General features: G+C 41.1%; 1 protein-coding gene across 9 annotated transcripts in view; it reads right to left on the reverse strand.

The window, feature by feature from the left end:
• Positions 1-20,985, reverse strand: part of DCUN1D4 (defective in cullin neddylation 1 domain containing 4) — an 84,789-nt gene that overhangs the window by 23,768 nt on the left and 40,036 nt on the right. For 6 of the 9 annotated variants that reach the window (XM_042984553.1, XM_042984551.1, XM_042984555.1 and 3 more), the window contains 4 exons: positions 20,644-20,758; positions 17,433-17,524; positions 7,128-7,198; positions 1,547-1,638 (listed from right to left, as the gene is read on the reverse strand). In XM_042984553.1, the coding sequence (XP_042840487.1) occupies positions 1,547-1,638; positions 7,128-7,198; positions 17,433-17,524; positions 20,644-20,758 (370 nt within the window). The other 3 variants (XM_042984554.1, XM_042984556.1, XM_042984557.1) reach the window with 2 other exon arrangements.

The raw sequence follows: 20,985 nt of genomic DNA on the forward strand, positions 1-20,985 counted from the left end.
GCTCAGGTCATGATCTCCGGTTACGATCAAACCCCACGTCGGGCTCTGTGCTGAGTGTGGAGCCTGCTTGGGATTCTCTCTCTCCCTCTCTCTCTACTACTCCCCTGCTTGCTTGTGCTCTCTCTCTACTACTCCCCTGCTCACTTGTGCTCTCTCTCAAAATAAACATTAAAAAAAAAAAAAAAAAGAATCAGAAGTCTTAGGTTTTCTTCCCATTTCTGCCACTTACTTTAACACATCATGTATCCCATGTATCCCTTCTAAGCCTCAGTTTCCTCATTTGTAAAATGTGCAGGATAAAGCCTGATTTGTCTTCCTCACAAGGAAGGCAGCCGTGAGGCTCAAATGGAAAAGCAGCAAAATGACTTATGAACTACTCAAGCATGGTGAAAATAAAGCATTGTTATCAATAACAAATGGATAACAATTTTGGCAAATTCCAAAATTATTTGAATGAAACCATAAAACCATTTCCACTCCAATTTCAATCCAGTAAATGTCAAAGTCTATTATTCCTAGTAAAAGTAAAAAAAAAAAAAAAAAAGAGTCATTCCGTAGATCAAAGTTACTATGTTAATAATCTGCTCTTCATCTTCAGGTACCACTGAAATATTTACTTACCCATCTCAACTGTATCCTTCAATTCAGAATACAGAGTAACAACTGTTTACTTGAATGAAACTTTGTGTGCGTACACACACACACACACACACACACACACAATGAACACATAAAACCACCGTTTTTTTTCTCATTCTGGGTAACACAAATAGACTCTTTATTATTATTTTTCAACCACTGGAGTAATGAAGTTCCAATTTTGCCCAAAGGTAAAATCAGAATATATAAAATACACATTTTCATTTATAAGTTAAACTTCAGTCAACTTTTTCTCCCTAACTGTAAACCAGATGCTGATAGGCCTTTGCCTTTTAAGCTCTAAGCCTGTGCTAACATGACAGTCACTAGACACACATGGCCATCAAGCACTTGAAATACAGTTAATGCAAATTGAGAGGGATCATAAATGTAAAATATGTACCAGATTTTGAAGACTTAATATGAAAAAAAGAATGTACAACAGCTCATAAATTTTGAAAATATTGATTACATGTCTGAATAATAAATAATATTTTGGATATCTGGAGTTGAATAAAATATATTAAAATTAATTTTACCTGTTTCTTTTAACTTTTTTTTAATGGGACTTCTAGAAAATTTAAAATTACATATGTGGCTCACATCTGTGAGAAGAGGACAGGCTGGTCTATTTTCTATTGGGCAGCTCTGCTCTAGAAGAATACTAAAATAAACAATACACATTACATAAAGATTATAATTACAAAACTTCATGCATAATGTCTTCTCTTCATCATGAAAATGGGATTTGGCCTTTACACCTATAGCCACAGGTGAAGTTTGCCAGATCACCCGGCTTTCCTGCAGTCACCCAACCCAGGCTCCTGACCCGCCAGGGAGGAGGCAGCCAGCTGGGGAGTGCAAGGACGCCACCCCGCCTCCCGACCAGGGCAGCCGCGGGACTTACTGTAGAGAAGTCATTCCTTTTAACCATTCCTGCAGAGTAAAATAACCCATGTTTTGTGCATCCAATTTCCAAGCTAGGACAAGCATAACTACCTGTATAAAAACAAACAAAAAAACAGACCAATCAAATCACAACGACAGATCTCAGTAATTAATCATATTAACAACTCTCCAAATGCTCCTGTTCGCCACAGTTTAGTCACTGAAATATCAACAGGGTAACTTCAAAAATGAGTTCTAGGCTGGGAAACATCCAAAAGTTTGGTAATTCATCTGCTGACAAGGGCTTGGGGAGACATGAACTCTTATGATGCAGAATGGTGGAAATGTAATGCCATTAACCTCTCCACAGGGCAATTCTGCAATATTTATCAAAATTAAAACCAGTGTTTGACTCAGCAATTCCACTTAAGGAAAGTTATATAACTTATACCTGTGCACGAACACAAAGATGTATATTCAACAATATTTTCTGCAGAATTATTTATAGCAGCAAAAGACTGAGAACAACCAAACATTAATCAGGGACTAAGTATATACTTCCTTGCTGAATACTTTCTATACGAAGGAATACTATGCTGCCATTAAGACAAATGAAGTAGAGTTATCGGTACAAATAGGGAACGATCTCCAAGATTTAGTGAAAAGAGCAAGCTGTAGATCAGAGGGCTGAAAAATAAAAAGGGAAGTGGTGAGTCACATACAATAATGCAGCTGTACCACAAATACGTTAGTGTTTGTGAGTTGAACTATACACACGGAAGAAAATTATTGTGAAGTGGCCCAACATCCCACTTAAATAGCGCTGTGCCTGGAATGAGCACAGGATGAGTGACAGGGCCCAATCACTTCTCAGCGGGGCGCCACTCTTGCTTTTAGTGAATCTTCTGAAACTCTGTAGGCATCAGGAACTGTAACAACTCTAGTTTATGGCACTGCTTGTCACTTAGCTGCTTTAGAGAAAAGATGACACAGAGATACTGCCAGTGAGTTTAATAAATACCTGAAGGAGTAAAGACAAAATTACATTTCAAAAGTGCATCTAGCTTCCAACTATCCAGGGCTCTGCAGAGGGAAAGAGCTGAGGCCATCCATCCAAGAAGAGGGTAAAGAAGAGGGACAGGGATTTCCGAGGACCATCCTGCCACTCTGTGGGACTGCGTACCTCAGGACATCGTCCACACCTAACGGACATCCAAGTCCTGACCTGGGGATCACATATTCACTGCTAAATGGCTACATCTCCATTTGTTGTAACAAAACAAACAAACAAACAAAAAGTCAATGGTAAGAAAATAGATCTGTGAAAATTGGCCAGGGACTAGCATATTCCACATTTGGCAGCTAATGTGATTTCTTTACACAGGACCTGAAGGCCTCATTTCGACGGCTGGAAGAACCAACCCAACCATTAATCTATCACCCACGTGCCCCACTGGGTCAGATGGCGATGGTGGTAAAAGGAATCGGGATGATGTAACATGAAAAAAGTAAGGCAAGCAGTCAATTAGAAATCACTCCAGATGATTTAATTGGCCTCTGAAAGCCACTACACAAATTAAGTACTGCAGAACAATACTATTTAGGAGGTTCAGAAAGTCGGTCCTTGCGTTTGCCAGCAAGCTAGCTTGTGGACTAAAAATGTCCAGCTTTGTCTAATTTATAACTGCAAGATTAATGAAAAGCTTTCTCTTGATGCTGACTCTATGGTTTTCCACGTTAGAAGTGATTAGCAGTGAGAACCCACTGAATCTCTAAGCCCTTTCATCAAATCTCAATTAAATCAGTACATATCAATTTTTAAAGTCACTAGGTTTTTTAGATTAAACAATCTAGATTACTAGGTAGATTACTAGCACTGATTAGTAAACCAGTGTTTCTACATATGCACACCATCACAAAACAGCATTGTTTAATAGGTTAAAAAAAATTTTTTTTTAGTTTTTTTTTTAATGTTTATTTATTTTTGAGACAGAGAGAGACAGAGCATGAACAGCGGAGGGACAGAGAGAGAGGGAGACAAGACACAGAATCTGAAGCACGCTCCAGGCTCTGAGCTGTCGGCATGGAACCCGACACGGGGCTCAAACCCACAAACCACGAGATCATTACCTGAGCCGAAGTTGGAAGCTCAAATGACTGAGCCACCCAGGCGCCCCTACGTTAAAAATTTTTTAACTTAAGAGACCCAAACTTCCCCAAAAGAGCACACATGTTCTTCCAAATATTTACACATTAGTGGATTTCCCCTCATCCCTCAGCTTTTCTTGGAATTCTGACTCCCACATAACAATTTACCTAGGTGAAATAACCCCCATTTTCAGTTTTAAAAAAACTATTTTGAGAGAGAGAGAGAGAGAGCACGTGTGCGCATGGAAGGGGCAGAGAGAGAGAGACAGAATCCCAAGCGGCCTCTGAATGGTCAGCACTGAGCCGGATGTGGAGCATGACCTGAGCCAAAATCAAGAGTCATATGCTCAACGCCTGAGCCACCCAGGCGCCCCTAACCCACATTCTAGAACTCAAACTTCCTATGTTCTCAAACAATATATATACTAAATGCTCAGTAAGAAAGATTTAAAGTTCCACATAAACACTTGTTAAATTAAAAAAAAAATGGTTAGGGCACAGAAACACACACAAGTATGCATGAAATGTGGCTAAAAAGTCAAAGTAGATATTCACGATGAGTATTTCTTTACACAAAATGGACTTTTCTTATGGTAGCTAATAAGGAAGCTAATTAGGCAAACAAAAGGTTTTGCTGTGGCCGTAGTAAATGACAGTAGATTTGAATTTTACAAACCTGCTTAAATTTCCTAGGCTATAAATATCAGGCAAGGTAAAGGTTTTAAGTACTTTAAAGTATTTGAAAGTGCTAACTCAACAATGAGGACAAGGCTTTAAAAACAATTTTACTTCTTATTTTTCAAATGTTAACATTTCTGAAATTGGGATGCATTCCAAATGGATGCATATCAGAGTTTATTTAGCAACATTTTTTCTTTCTTAGTGATGATATACAACTTCTATTAATGGCAGCTTAGAACTGAAGTACAGTAATAAATACTTGAGAATAATCTTCTGAATTCAGTTTCCTAGTCTTCAATGTGATTCAACATGTTAAGTCTAGTTCTATTCCTAAGAGGAGAACTAAGGGACACCATTGCCCCCCAAAAGGATAATAACAGCAGCTCTCTGTTACGGAGTACTGCTATTTGAAGAACTGTGCCTTTCTTCAGTTAGAATCAACACCAGCCCTCCCTCCCACCTGACAGGCCTCCGGGCCTCTGAGAATAAATGTTCACACAGTGCCTCTCACACCTGCAGCCTGACCCTGGCCTCCCAATCTCCTCCCTTTCTGGCCCTGTTGCCCACCTCTGATCATATGCTGATGACAGTCCCCTGGGCAGAACCTTTGGGTCTGGAGCACCTTGGTAGCTCAGTTGGTCGAGCATCCAACTTTGGCTCAGGTCATGATCTTGTGGTTCGTGAGTTCGAGTCCCACATCAGGCTTGCTGCTGTCAGCCTGTCAGTGCAAAGTTCGCTTCGGATCCCGTCCCCGTCCTGTGTCCCTCCCTGGCTTGCGCTCTCCCAAAACTAAATAAAAATTTAAGAGACAGAGGGAAAGAGCCTTTGGGTCTGCTCTCAGGTCCAACTCACTCTTGCCCTTCTTATTATTCAGTCCAGAAAACACTCTGCCAACGTTGGCCCAGCTGTCATCAGGAAACTTCTTTCATAAGCCAGTGTTTTGGTTTTTTTTAATCTTTTTTAAAAAATGTTTATTTTTGAGAGAGACAGAGACAGAGACAGAGAGACAGAGCACGAGCAGGGGAGGAGCAGAGAGAGAGGGAGACACAGAATCTGAAGCAGGCTACAGGCTCTGAGCTTTCAGCACAGAACCTGCCAAGGGGCTCAAACCCACAAACCACAAGATCATGACCTGAGCCAAAGTCGGACGTCCAACCAACTGAGCCACCAAGTGCCCCTGAAGTGTTCTTTTCTATGCTTATGACTAGTCTATGGGCAAGATCAGACAAAATACTACTGGCAGTTCTCCCCAAACCTTTCTACCAAAATGAATAGTTCATTAAGATACTGAACTAGATCACATTAAAATAAAAAACTACAGGGGCGCCTGGGTGGCTCAGTCGGTTAAGCGTCCGACTTCGGCTCAGGTCATGATCTCACAGTCTGTGAGTTTGAGCCCCGCGTCGGGCTCTGGGCTGATGGCTCAGAGCCTGGAGCCTGCTTCCGATTCTGTGTCTCCCTCTCTCTCTGCCCCTCCCCCATTCATGCTCTGTCTCTGTCTCAAAAATAAATAAAAACGTTAAAAAAAAATTTTTTTTTTTAAATAAAAAACTACAAGACAAAAATCCACGTAATGAGCAAAAGGCTCTTTAGAAAATGTAAGGTGTTGGAGGGAGTTGGGAGAGGACAGAGGCATACAAATGTCAAGGGTAAGAAAAGTTTTAAGAATAAAGTGTGAAGTCTTTAGAGTTGTTTTTTTTTTTTTTTTTAATTTTTTAAAGTTTATTTATTTTTGAGAGAGAGACAGAGAGAGCGACTGGGGGAGAGGCAGAGAGAGGGGGAAAGAGAGAATCCCACGCAAGTTCCTCTCTGCCAGCACGGAGCCCGATGCGGGGCTCAAGCTCACAAACCGTGAGATCATGACCTGAGCTGAAACCAAGAGTCAGACGCTCAACCGACTGAGCCACCCAGGCGCCCCAAAAGTGTGAAGTCTTAATTTCTAGTTTTAAGAGCATGACATATGTGCATAGGCAGCACCTATCTTCCAAGAAGAGTCTATATGAGGGGGATGATCTCTTGTGATCTCTTCCCCATCATAAACTCATTTAGGACCTTAGACATATTTGTTAAATTGGAGGCTAATGCAATATTAAACTGCATAGTTAATGAACCAGGGCACCTGTATGAGCATAACTTTTCATTTTAGTGTAAGAGAGATGATGTAGGAACAGGAAAAAAATATTCAACAATAACATGACAATAAGAGTTGGGAAAAATAATAAAGCATATAAAATAACTTCTCAAAAAATTTTTTTTAAAGGAAATACTTAAGGCCTTTATACTAAAAACCAATCCCTGAGTTAAATTTAATCGGAAGTGAAAGAGCTATGAAAGATTCTTGATAATTACAACTTACTCCAAACCCCTATGAATAATTAATTACTCAAAAATCTGGACAAACTCTACATTATGCTGAACAACTAGGGAGGGGGACAAAGGTACAGAATAGACTATAACTCGGCCCCCCAGCTCATCTCTCACAGGAGGTACACATGCCCATAACACTTTCTAAACATCTAGTTTAATTACTTTACTATCGTACCTTTTAGATACAAGAAACAAACAAGAGGAAAACATGACTGACTAGTTACACCATGCCAATTAAAACAAAAAAATTTTGCTTAGAAATCCAATTAGAATTGGAACTTGTTTCTTAGATTGTCTCACAAAACTAACACACCATTCCTTCTTTACTGTTGCTTTATTTGTCAAGGGACAAAAGACAAGAAAAATAATCAACCGATTTGCCCAACTTAATAGGCTAGACTTACATTTTCTGGTTCAACACCAATGTCTTCGCAAAATTTCTCCATGCCTTCAGGACCTACAATATCATCAGTACCTGCGATGAAATGCAATCTTACATAAATTAAATCTGACCACGTACATGATTATTACTACAGTGATATTACACTGTTGAAATATTTATTATTAAAATAAACGAAAATCAAATAATACCTACAGGCCAGAACTCCTTTCTGAAAAAAAGAAATCACCAAGTGTAAAGTGAAAAATATTCGGGAATTTCAGTTACTTCTTTAAAGGATTCGGCTCTGCACAATCATCTGTCAATGTATTGCCATGCCTTTCGACCTACGGACAGAGGCTACACATAATTTGTGTCTGAAGATAAGGCCACTTTGCTTCTTTAAAGTAGCGTACAGCTCTGCCTGATTTTGGTAATAATTTTTGGAAACATAGCAGAGAACCACATAATGTTCTTTATAAAATTAACTGGGAAATAACATAATCGTTTCTTTTACATAGAAGAAAAGCCAGTAGTCTTTTTGTTCCTGGTAAGGCCAAAAAGCCTCTTCCTCCTCGGGCCTCAGCTCTGCTTCTTCCCGAAAGAACCGCCTGCATGGTCCATCTCCACTTGACCTCCTGTTCCTTCTTTAACCACCGCGATTTGGTTTCTGTTCCTCTCTCTCTCTCCTGAAACTTCTCGCCAAGGTCACCAGTAACACCTTACCTGCCAAATCTAATCGACAGTCGGATCTTTATTTTATCTGACCTTTCTGTGGTATCTGAAACTCTGAAGCAATTCTTTGCAAAATCTGCCTCCTCCCACGGCTCGCAGAAGTACCCTCCCTCCGGTTTCCCTCCTACTTCTCTCCTCCTCTGGCTTCTTAATGTGTTCCTTCGCTTCTCCTAGCTTGTTAGATTTCATGTGCAGGGTTCCATCTTTAACCCTCGTCTGGTCCATTCTATACCTTCGCCCAAGCTTCAACCATGCTCGAGTTTCCAGGCCCACACTTTCCCCCTGTAGTTTTGGACTACCACGTTACTGCCCGGCTACCTCACCTGCTGTTTCACTGCCACAGCTAAACTCAGCTTCTGTCCCAAGCCTCTTCCTGCATTTCACATTTTCAGCCATCACCTCACGGAGAAGGATCATCTGTCCATGCCAAGCCTGCTTATCCTCCTGTACTCTGTCCCACTGGTGGCACCAGCAGAAACAGAAACCTGGGAGTCACTCTGGACTCTTCCCTTCTCTTACACTCTCCACATCCAGTCAATTACCGAGTGTACTGCCCGTTTTTCCTGCCAAACACCTAATTGTACCTATCCCGTGCTGACCTGCTCAGGCTTTATTCTCTCACTCAGATGACCATAGCGGTCTCCCCAGGATCTCCCTAATTCCATAGCCCTGTACCCTCCAGCCCCTCCTCGACACAGCTGCCTAAAGGAGCCATCCCAAACACAAATCCCACGCTGGCTTAAAATCCTTCAATGGCTCCCACCACCTGAAGATAAAGTCCAAAGTCTCAACCTTACCAAATAAGGTTCTCAATGATCTAGTGCCTCCTTTCCTCTTCAGCCTCCTATCTTTCCACCTTTAAATCAAGTTTCTTGAAAATAAATGAATCAATAAATATTATTAAATGAATAAAAACTGAGACCCAGAAATACTTACCTATGGTTTGCTCTGCACACAGGTCCTGCCACACACCCAATACCAGACTGTTCTGGCCTCGGCCCATCTTCCTCTCCCTTCCCCATGTTATCTGGCCAACTCATTCAGTCTTTAAGGGGAAAGCAGGCGGGAGCCCTCCCGCTCTTGCTGACTCCCACCTGCAGAGGCTGGGAGGGGCGGTCCTCTGTGACCCCCAGCAATGCTAGGAGAGGTTCTCTCACACTTAGCACGTCTGTGTTAAGTCCCAGCTCATCTGCCTTTCCCTCTAAGTTCCTCAAAAGTAAGAGCTATTGTAGTTCTTGTGTAACCTCAGCATACCACCTGGCAAGGAGCAGCTGCTTTTATAAAATGTATTGAATAAATAAATGAATGAATACCAGAATACAGGGACCACTCTACAACCTTTCCACGGCCTCTAGATCCAGTGGTCCTGCAGCGTCCACTCCTCAATACATCTCGGTTTCACTCAGGTAACATTTACTGAAGCTGTACACTGTCGTAACTGCTAAAGATGAAGAAAACATGGTCCCTGCCCTCCAGGAAGACCGAGTATAGAGTAATTTCTTTTTTTATTTTTTAAAGATTTTTTTTTTTTTTTAATTCAAGTTCGTTAACAGTCAGTGCAGTCTTGGCTTCAGGAGTAGAACCCATCGATTCACTTCTTACATGTGACACCCAGTGCTCATCCTGAACAGTCCCCTCCTTAATGCCCATCACCCATTTCACATATCCCCTACCACCTCCTTGCCAGCAACCCTCAGTTTGTTCTCTGTATTTAAGAGTCTCTTACGGTTTGCCTCCGTCTCTGTTTTTATCTTATTTTTTCTTCCCTTCCTGCATATTAATCTGTTGAGTTTTGTATGCAGAGAAAGGGAAACCCTTCAGCACTGTTGGTGGGAATGCAAACTGCGGTAGCCACTTTGGAAAACGGCATGGAGGTTCCTCAAAGTTCTTCAAAAACTTAGAAACAGAACTACCCTACGACCTAGCAATTGCACTACTAGGAATTTACCCAAAGGATACAAAAATGCTGATTCAAAGGGGCACGTGCACCTCAGTGTTTACAGCAGCACTATCAACAATAGCCAAATTATGGAAAGAGCCCAAGTGTCCATTGACTGATAAGTGGATAAAGATGTAGTATGTATATGTCCATATATGTATATATGCGTATATACACGTATATATACACGTACACACACACACACACACACACACACACACGGGATACTACTCAGTGATGAAAAAGAATGAAATCTTGCCATTTGCAACAACGTGGATGGAACTAGAGTGTATTATGCTAAGCGAAATAAGTTAGAGAAAGACAGATATCATATGGTTTCATTCATATATGGAATTTGAGAAAGATTTTACTATTTTTTTTAAAGTAATCTCTACATCCAACATGGGGCCTGGACTCACAACCCCAAGATCAAGAGTCACGTGCCCCACCACCAAGCAAGCCAGGTGCCCCAGGAGTAATTTCAATACAAAATAATAAACAGGAGGGCCTGGCTGGCTCGGTCAGTGGAGCGGGCGACTCTTGATCTCTGGGTTGCAAATTCAAGCCCCACGTTGGGTGTAGAGATTACTTAAAAATATAATCTTAAAATAGTAATAATAAACCACAATAAATGTATAAAGTGGTTGTCCTCAACAAAGGATAAATATTAAAATCACCTAGAGGGCTTGTTGAAAAGTCTTATGTCATTTCTCTGCTTCAAATCCTTGGCTCCCCTGAAGTCACACTCAGGCCCTTTCCTTGTAATCTGGCCACAGCAAATACTTTTTTTGCATGCTTTATTTCCCTTGTAATCACAAATGTGCTGTTTTGTTACAAAATGTTTTGTTTCATATTTTCCAATCTGTTACCTTTTTCTGGGGTTTTCTATTTTCTCCTTTTATTTTACATGTTTGTCCAAGTATTCCTAATTGTCTTATCTTGATTATTAAGGGAATAGCTATTATTCAAATAAAAGTTTAAATACTGAAATATCTAAATAATATTTAAATATTAAATATTAAGATAATAAAAGTTACTCAAAGAAGATTACTTCATTTTTAAGCTAGTTATTTTTTGCTACATTAACACATAAACATGATACAAAATTTCATTTAAAAGTGAAAGTGAAAAAATTTACAAAGCAAGTTTCCCCTCCAACCCCTCCTTACTCCTCAGAGACAACCATTTATTAAAAATTCCTGTAAGCAGCTTTCCCAAAATAACTCGTTCATAGAATTCTACATGCATATAATATATACATATTTATTTGCTGTTTCTAAGTTTCAATGAAATTTCTCTGTGGCTTTCCAGGTAGAATTTAATCATTTCATTTCCAACAAATGATCATTTTTGCCTACTCCTTCCCAATTATTTATTTATTTTTAGCTATTTATTTTTATTATTTTTTATCTTTGAGAGAGAGAGTGCACGCACTCAACAGCCGGGCTTGATCCCCCGACCCCGGGATCATGACCTAAGCTAAAATCAAGAGTCGGATGCTCAACTGACTGAGCCACCCAGGTGCCCCATCCTCCTTTCCAATTATTTATGCCCCTTCTTTCTTCCTTTTGTCTAATCACACTGGCTAATAATTTCCAAAACAATGGCAAATAAGCATTCCAAGAGTGAGCATGCTTTTCTCATTTTCCACTCAAAAATGGAAATACATTTTGCATGTTATCATTTGATAGGCTGCTAGCTTTGGCTTTGAGAGTGCATATACCCATGTGTGCCCACATGCACATATTATACGAATGACACAGTAATGCGTCCACATAGCAAAATACTCATATAGGCAAAGTCAGAGCAAAATAGACTAAAAAGAAAAAACTGTTTTCTCCCTTTCCTTACCAGTCAGACACGTGTCCTGAGACCTTTGTGCTTATATTTATGTATGTGCAAATATACAATGAAATCAGTTTTAAATTTATCTACACACAGGGGTTCACGCTATCCCTATGAATCCTATACCTGGCTTTTGTCACTGAGTACGCCTGTAACCTTCCTGTGGGAATGTCTATACATCTCCTTTGTTAGCGGACTCTTCTTACCTTACTCCACTGCATGTATGTGTGTATGTTTCATTTTTTTTTTATTATTCTACTACTAAGAAAGAATTTTGGCTAGGAGATCAAAGAATAATTATTCTCATAAGGAAATATTCACCTATTCCTATTGTGCTAAGAGGTTTTATTTTTAGGAACAGATGCCTTTTTTTGGTACCTACTGAGAGGACTCCCTGGGAGGTAGTTGCAGATTTGAAAGAAAAAGTTACTTTACAATTCTTTTAAAATTCCTGTCTTTGGTTTCCATTCCTCCTGATTTAAAAAAGCTCTTTCCCCATAACCAATTCTTTTTTTTTTTTCTTTTGAGAGTGAGTGCTAGTGTGCGCATGCGAGCGGGGAAGGGGTTGAGAGGGAGAGAGAATCTCAAGCAGGTCCCATATCCAGTACAAAGCCCAATGCGGGGTTCAATCTCATGACCCTGGGATCTTGACCTGAGCCCAATTCATGACCCGGATTTTTAACCAACTGAGACACTCAGGCGCCCCCACTGTAACCTATTCTAGAATCTCAAGAGCCACCTGCCTTCCCCCTGTCTGTGCACAAGACCTGGGTGGGTCCCGGCTTACTCCCCCTCATCCGCCCTCCAAACCTGGCCACTGATGCCTCTCTCTGCCGGCGTTCATCCTAAAGACGATGCTTCTCAGTTTGTCTGTTTGCTGCACAAGAAAATGGGTGGAGTGCGTCATCCCAGCAAGCCCTCAAAGGATGTTTACTGAGGTATACTGTGCAGGAGTAATGTTAAGTTCTCCATGCTTTTCTCTTTTCTTCCAGATTCTGTGCAATGCCATTGTCATATTACTTGTATGCACCTGCGTCTATGTTTTTATTTTCCATTGTTATTTATCTTTTATCTATTACATTGACTTTATATCATTCAGGCTTTCTATCTCAATGCCATTCAACAGAAATAATACTGTAGACAACATATGTGATTTAAAGCTTTCTAGCAGCCATGTTCAAAAGTAAAAAGAAATAGGTAAAATTAATTTTATTTTTGTTTTTTTAAAGATAACTTATCGTCAAGTTAGCTAATATACAGCATATACAGTGTACAGAGTGTGCATCTGTGTTTTTAAAGAGCAAGTTTTAAACCATATGATTTGCAAAGGCACGACTCTGCCAAAAGTAGTATTTTATCCTAAAAACAGTAAAATATAGCCTGTTAATCAACAAGCTTTTCCATATCTTTTAAATACCCACAATTCTGCTTCTTAAAACAACGTTTCTTTTTTTGCCATTATCTTTCCCACGCACACAGTTAGATTTAGCTGTAATCACACTGTTATTTGGGATTTTGACTGTATTTATACTAAACTTATAATCCACCTGTAAAATTGACCAATCTTAATTCTAAAATTAAGAATTGAGAATTCTGCATATGTAACTGGCTAACACAAGGCGGGTTAGAAGTGAAGCAGAAGGAGAGGATTTTAAGAAGTTATATCTAAAATCCTAAGCTGTGGAATGTCCTGGTAACGAGACACCGAAGATACGTTCAGAAGACAGATAGACTGACAACACTCTAGGAAAAAGTGGTCCTCCCACTTTCCCTGCCATTTTAAGCAGGGGCCCGTAAAAAATATATGTGACCTTTTTAACGACGGCCCAAGACCCTCACGATAAGGTTTCCATAATGACACCACACTGCATCCCTGAGGCGAACAAGGCCACACTGTCCCTTTTTAACATCTCTTCCTTTGCTGACAGACCACTTGGTCACTCAGCACCTGCTCCTGGGTCCCTGATCTCATTTTAGTAAACCAAAAAACAATTCCATCATGGAACTTAATCAAAAACAGAAACTAAGAGCCTACAGTCAAGACCTAGAGAACTTCCACGATCTACCTATGTGAGCTTTAGTGTAACTTTGAAGTCAATGTTGGCACGGGTGTATTTGGCTTAATTCCTTATTCTTAGATATATTTCAGAAAGTGGGAGTTATTAGGTAAATTGTATATTATGTAAAACTGGTTATTTTCATTCTAATGAAAAGAAATGGAGCCCCAGTTTCAGATGGAACCAATCCTTTCTAAAGTCACAGAGAACTAAGGTAATCAAAGTACAGAAGGGAGTAAACCTGTAACCACAGAGAACAGGAGGAGCCCCCAGTGGAGTAAGTTTCCCTATTAAATCCCTGAGAACCAGAAATGGAGTTGATAGGGATTCTAAAAGGTGGGAGGCTGCATCCTAGAATGTGTAAAGGAGGGCTGGGGTTAACTGGCTGGGCCAAAGCTGGGAGGAGAGGGGCTCAGGCTGCAGGAGCCATGGATGGTGGAGGCAGGGTAAGGAGTGGAATGGAGAACTCTGGGAAGAACAAGGGGGCACCCATGTGAAGCAGCTCCACTACCAAGGCCTCTACCCACCCCTCCATTCACTCTGGATTAAAGTGCAGGGAGTCGGCCCACACCAGCTGACTTTTTTCTAAGGAAACAGGATTCACCACAGCTTGTGAAGTCTTCCTCATTCTAGCATCCAGGGGGCCTGTGGCCTACAGACTCATCCTACAGCACAACCTGACAGTCACCCCGGGTCATTTCACCATTGGTTTTTCTAAAGTAATAATGATCTACAGTTTTTATTCATGTGGTTCGATATTAAAAGTGAAGTGGGTGTCAGTTGGGGCTCTTAATTATTTCCACTTTCAAGGCATTGACACAAGAAAAGAAGAAAAGGGCGGGGGGGGGGTGCTTCGTAAAAATAGGGATGGCCACACCCACAAACACTTTTTGCAGGGATGAACTGCAAGGAACCACCTGGCAGGGATCTCCAGGAACCTCAAAACTGTGGCTTAACCTTTATCCCAAATGTCACCTTCCTGAGCCAGAGAAAAGCAAACAAAAAGGAAAACTGTAGACTGCTCTCTTTTTAAAGGAAACAGAAATGTGATCATGCCATGGAAAAATTATGTTTGCTTGTAAACGAAGACACATCCACACAAAAAATCAAAATAGCTGTGCTACAATGGTGGGATTAAGTATACTTTTTGTCTGTTTAAAACCTCCTTTTCACCAACAGACACACTGACAAGATGCTAAATGTCACTCATCATCAGGGAAATACAAATCAAAACTACAATGAGATATCACCTCACGCCGGTCAGAGTGGCTAAAATGAACAAATCAGGAGACTATAGATGCTGGCGAGGATGTGGAGAAATGGGAACCTTCTTGCACTGTTGATGGGAATGTAAACTGGTGCAGCCGCTCTGGAAAACAGTGTGGAGGTTCCTCAAAAAATTAAAAATAAATCTACCCTATGACCCAGCAATAGCACTGCTAGGAATCTACCCAAAGGATACAGGAGTGCTGATACATAGGGGCACTTGTACCCCAATGTTTATAGCAGCACTTTCAACAATGGCTAAATTATGGAAAGAGCCTAAATGTCCATCAACTGACGAATGGATAAAGAAAATGTGGTTTATATATACAATGGAATACTACTTGGCAATGAGAAAGAATGAAATCTGGCCATCTGCAGCAACATGGAAGGAATGGAGGGTATTATGTTAAGTGAAATAAGTCAGGCAGAGAAAGACAGATACCATATGTTTTCATTCATGTGGATCCTGAGAAACTTAACAGAAGACCAGGGGGAAGGGGAAGGGGGGAAAAAATGTTACAGAGAAGGAGGGAGACAAACCGTAAGAGACTCTTAAGGACTGAGAACAAATTAAGGGTAGATGGGGGGTGGGGGAGAGGGGAAAGTGGGTGATGGGCATTGAGGAGGGCACCTGTTGGGATGAGCACTGGGTGTTGTATGGAAACCAATTTGACAATAAATTATATTTTAAAAGAACTAAAAAAATAAAACTTCCTTTTCATAACACATTTCATAAAAATAAATGTGAACCAAGATAAGAAAGCAAAAAACTTTCATAATCAAGGTGATACAAATATGAGAAAACTCTTCATTCAGTACCCATATGTCAAACACCTGGAAAAGTGCCACCCATTTTTCCTAGGGACACGAAATGTCTTCAAAAGATTCGTATTCTCATGATGTAAACATGGGAACACATACATTCTAATACTGCGTTAAGTGTTTATACTAATGTCCGTGCCTGCAAACAAAATCTAGCTCAAACTAGTTCAAGTAATAAAGGAGAATTCATTAGAAAGATACTGGGGTAGCTCACAAAACCAAAGACCTACAGGAATCAGGATCGCGTCCTTTCAAACCTTCCACCCGAAGAGAAAGAAGCCCTTCTCCCTCCCAGCTTCAATCTGAAAATCCTGGGAAATTTTATGTCGGCGTGGCCTAGGTAACCCGTCGGCCCCTACAACAACTTCTGTGGCCAAAAAGGCAAGGCTGTTATTAGAGAAGGGCTAGGGTCAGGTGGGGGTGGAGAGAGGGGGGAGAGGGGGGAGAGGGGGGAGAGGGGGGAGAGGGGGGAGAGGGGGAGGGGTGGGAGGGGTGGGAGGGGTGGGAGAGGTGGGAGGGGTGGGAGGGGTGGGAGGGGTGGGAGAGGGGGGAGGGGTGGGAGAGGGAGGAGGGGTGGGAGAGGGGGGAGGGGTGGGAGAGGGGGGAGGGGTGGGAGAGGGGGGAGGGGTGGGAGGGGTGGCAAGATCAGGCCATAGGAGGAACCCTCACTTTGACCCCCAATAAAAGGGTATCAGAACTAGTTATGAAAACTGTCCTGTGCTGTGTTAAGTACAAAGAAGGCTATTAAGCAAATTAAGGGGCTCAGAAGATGTACAGCACAGCTGTCAGATGGAAAAGTGGAGAAAAAACACTCCAGGTAAGGGGATGGCAGTGAGTCAGATGTCTTTCAACCCATATATAGGTAGCAGGGATTTTTCAGCAGGGGGCGAAGCTGGAGTGGATTGTTAGGGAATGACGTGTATGATCTACCTGTTCAGTTTTTTGTTTTTGTTTTGTTTTTTAAATGAGACAACGGAAGGTGCGTGAAACCTAGCCGGGAGCAGAAACACATGATACGAAAATCGGTTTGAAAGTGGCTGAAATTGTCAAGTTGATAGGGCAGGAGAGGGCCTGAAATATGGTGAAGAGGAAAAGTAAAAGAGCCTTCAGCTCAAACTTATCTGGAAATACTCCTTTTTCTTTTTACACCATGCACAGCTACAGTGACAAACAACCCCTAGACTCCAGTATTATATTATCCAACCAGTTACTGTCAGCTGCAAAAAACAGGACTGAACTTAAGACATTTTAAATGACAAAACAAACATTCTCCACCAAATGATCTTTCAAAACAGACACTTAATATAAGAAATTCCATTGCACATAAAGGTTCAAAGCAAGCAAAGCTTGTTTTAACTTTGATATACAAACCAAATCATCACCCACTACCAGCATTCTAAATAGGTTTCCTAGCAATCCAGAGTATTTCTCCCAAGTGCATTCATCTTTTCAGTTCCGTTCTAGTGTTCTGAATTCTTTGGCTTAGCTGCTGGCTATAAATAGGACATTTGGTGATTTGTTTCGACTATGTTCCCTCCCTCAAACAGGAAGAGACAGCACAGAAACCACATTAGAAAAGTACACATTTTAAAGTTCTTTAATCTCCCCTAAGGTATTCCTTATTTTCATGAGGATCAGTATTAGATAGTATAAGCGAGGACCTTACCAGCATATTCGTAGAACCACTCTAAGCATCTCTTACTTGAAAAGGCTTCTTCTTCAGTCTTTATTCTAGTTGAATCATATTTTCTATACATGCTGGAAATTGAGAAAGGAATCTGAAATTATTTAAAGATGCTGAGTTTCTTTTCAGTAGCAGATAGTTTTTACTCTTTTACCCAAACCAGATACCTACTCAATCAGATTCCCAGTATATTTTAAACATTTTACTTCCTGCATTCAGAAGCTTGAGCTTTATAACTACCGTTTTAAACACGGTCACACCCATAACAGAATTAAACAGTAAACACTTGATACAGGTTCTTCTCTGATTAACAAGTGATCAGTAAGAACTGATTGGATATCCTCCCCTCTACCCCACTAGCCAGAACCAACTACAGAATGATATAGTGAGACACGGTCAGCAACAGCTGAGGTGTTTTCTTCAAGTGATGACCCTAGAACCCACTCATGTCTCTGCATGAAAAGCCTCCTGACTTTCATGTCCTACAAGTCAGGCTGGGCACAGAACACAGTCTAGGGAAGAACCTGTCAGTATTAGACATGTCAAGGGACCATGAAGCAAATAAAAAGAAACATCAAATTATGTCTACACCTCCAGGAAAACACCTCAGGAGAGAGACGGACAGAGGAGCCTTGGTTTCTGCCACTCTCTTGCAACACCCCCCTACCGTGGGGACGGCTAGCATGAGCTGGAGAACTGAGTCGGGAGGCAGGGTGGCTTCCTCCTTCCAACACTGTGACTTGCTGCAGAATTCTCTATTTTGTGATGACCTGGGGCTAAGAACCAAGATATTCCCTACCTGGGGAGGGGAACGAAGGAAGGATCTTGAAAATAGTCATTTTAATAGAAAAATGAGGAGCGTATACTTTTTCTTTCTCTCATTTCTATATAAGTTGCCTAAATAGGTGTGTATGTGTGTACGTGTGTGCATGTGTGTTGTGTGCATGTGTGTGTGTGTATATATATATATATATATATGAACATTTATGAATGTAGTTTTATATAGTATATATTGTAAAGATCACACATAATTACTTTTTAGTAAGTATTTACTCATGACCTAGGCATTTATCAGAGTAACTATATGTACCTCTGGTTAGAGATTCTGGGTTTTGATACCAAACATGGTTACAGGGTATTAAGATACTGAAACTGCAAACCACCAGTGTTCTATTTCTTCTAGAAGAGTTAGCCATACTACCCAGAAACAAAGGGGAGTACTGGCCAAGGGTTCAAACGCACAGGTTCCAATCCTGGGCCTAGACATTCTTAGCTCACAGTCTGTAACAACACGGAGACCTCCGTATGACGCTGTAATGTCTGAATGGCCTAAGAATACCCCACATAAAAAAGGACAACTGAATACCATTCCGTAAATAAGAGAAAAATACTGACACATGCTGCTACATGGATGAACCTCTAAAACGTCATGCTAAGTGACAGAAGCATGACGCATGAAGACCACTCACGTGGAATGCCCAGAAAAGGCCAATCTGTAGAGAGAAGTTGGATGGGTGACTGCAGCGTCTGGGGGCGGGAATGCGGACAGACTGTGAATGGGCATCAGGGATCGCAGTGGGTGGTGGGGACCTTCTAACACTGCTTTGTAGGGACAGCTGTGTAATTCCTAACCACTTCGTAAAAATCACTGAGTTGTACACTTAAAATGGATGAAAGCTATGGTATGTAAATAAACTTGTTTTTCAAAAAAGAACAAGAGGGAAACTGAGCTAAAGCTACAGACCCCTACCCCCTGGGTGGCCAATGAAATGCTATCAGTAAGAGTACCTCACATCCTTCTGCAACACAGCCACCAGTTTCCAAACTAGCTCCTTCATACTAAGTTCTGTCGGACTGTGGGGAAAAATAACAAGTCTACATACACAGTCACAAAATGCTATGTGATTATCAGAACTTAGTAATTCTTTACACCAAAGGGGCGCCTGGGTGGCTCAGTCAGTTAAGCATCGACTTCGGCTCAGGTCATGATCTCACGGTTCATGAGTTCGAGCCGCACGTCGGGCTCTGTGCTGTCAGCTCAGAGCCTGGAGCCTGCTTCAGATTCTGTGTCTCCCTCTCTCTCCACCCTTCCCCTGCTGGCATTCTGTCTGTCTCTCTCTCAGAAATAAATACAACATTAGAAAAATTTTTTAATTAAAAAAAATAATTCTTTACACCAAAGAAGTATCAAGTAACCTGGCTTCCCAAAGCTGAAAATCACTGGTCTACACACTGCTGGTGCTTATCTTCTAAATCACCGCTGTCTTCTTAGAGATCATTATTTTCTACTCATCTGGGATATGAAGAGTCATATTATTTTCACATTTTCAGAGTCTATCTCTCTATCCTTCCAACAGAGTTGGAACCTATTAAGTATCACAGCAAGAAAAAAAAAACGAAAAAATCTCATCTAATCTCCTTGATTTATAGATGTGAATATTCAGGCCCATTAGTGAAGTAACCTACAGGCCAGAATGGAGGAAAATGTAAGAAAAGCAGCAAAGACTAAAATTATGATGTTTGTTCATTGTTAAAAAAGAGAGAGAGAGAGAGAGAGAGAGAAAAGGAAAGATGATGTATGAAAATCAAGGTGCAATGATAGAGACGCCTCAAATCAACAAGTCTAATGACTTTTTAGAGTTAGCAAAATTAAACAGTTCACTTGTCGGAAAAAGAATTCGTTTACATGGTCTTCTTTTTTCGCAGTTCCTAACAAATTCTCACTCATCTGAGACTCAACCTCTGCTCGGCTAATACTCCGAGTGGGCTCAGAGCGTTCAGTCCCGGCAGCGCTCTCTAGCAACCCAGCCTGGGTCCCTTGCGAAAGCGATTACGGATTCCTGTGGTTGTGTGTCCAGTGAGACCTCTTAAAGGACACACGCATACCAGTCCCGCGGTCCTCAACACGCACAGATGGCAAGCCCTTCAAAGGAAAGAAGAACTCTACACGAGTTTTGGTGGATCAATGGACTAAGATAAAACTTCGGTTCCTAAGAACTCAACTTACCTAAGTTTGTTTTCGTTTTAGAAACCCCCACGCGAAAGAAGAATCGCAAGATAATTACACCTTGAAAATACACCTGGCAGAACCAAAACAACATTCCAGTGGAATCTGCGCACCAGCAGACCCACAGAGGGCCGGGTAGGAATGTGCCTCTTTGATACACATCATCCGCTCTGATCTACGACGTACCCGTCATGTCTACTTTTCTTGGCAGATAAATCATCTCCAGAAGCAGGTCTTCTCTTTTTCCTCGGCGGCATCACTTTACTAAAGCAGTCTGAGGAACTGCAAGACCGCAGGCTTCCTACGAACAGAGAGTCAAAGGGCACAGCATCAAGTTTAGCCACATCCTAACATTTCCAAACAATACCACCACCAAATTAAAAACTTTCACGGCTTGTACTGTAAAGGGTTTAGAGGTTATCTGTAAATGTTATAAGGTGAACAAAAGGTTTTTAGTTCCTCTTTGAGAGAATGTTATAGTCAAGAAATAAACCTTGCAGTGACACAAATAAGTTAACACTGTCCCCA

The sequence above is a fragment of the Panthera tigris genome, chromosome B1, assembly GCF_018350195.1.
Source record: "Panthera tigris isolate Pti1 chromosome B1, P.tigris_Pti1_mat1.1, whole genome shotgun sequence".
Taxonomy (NCBI): domain Eukaryota; kingdom Metazoa; phylum Chordata; class Mammalia; order Carnivora; family Felidae; genus Panthera; species Panthera tigris.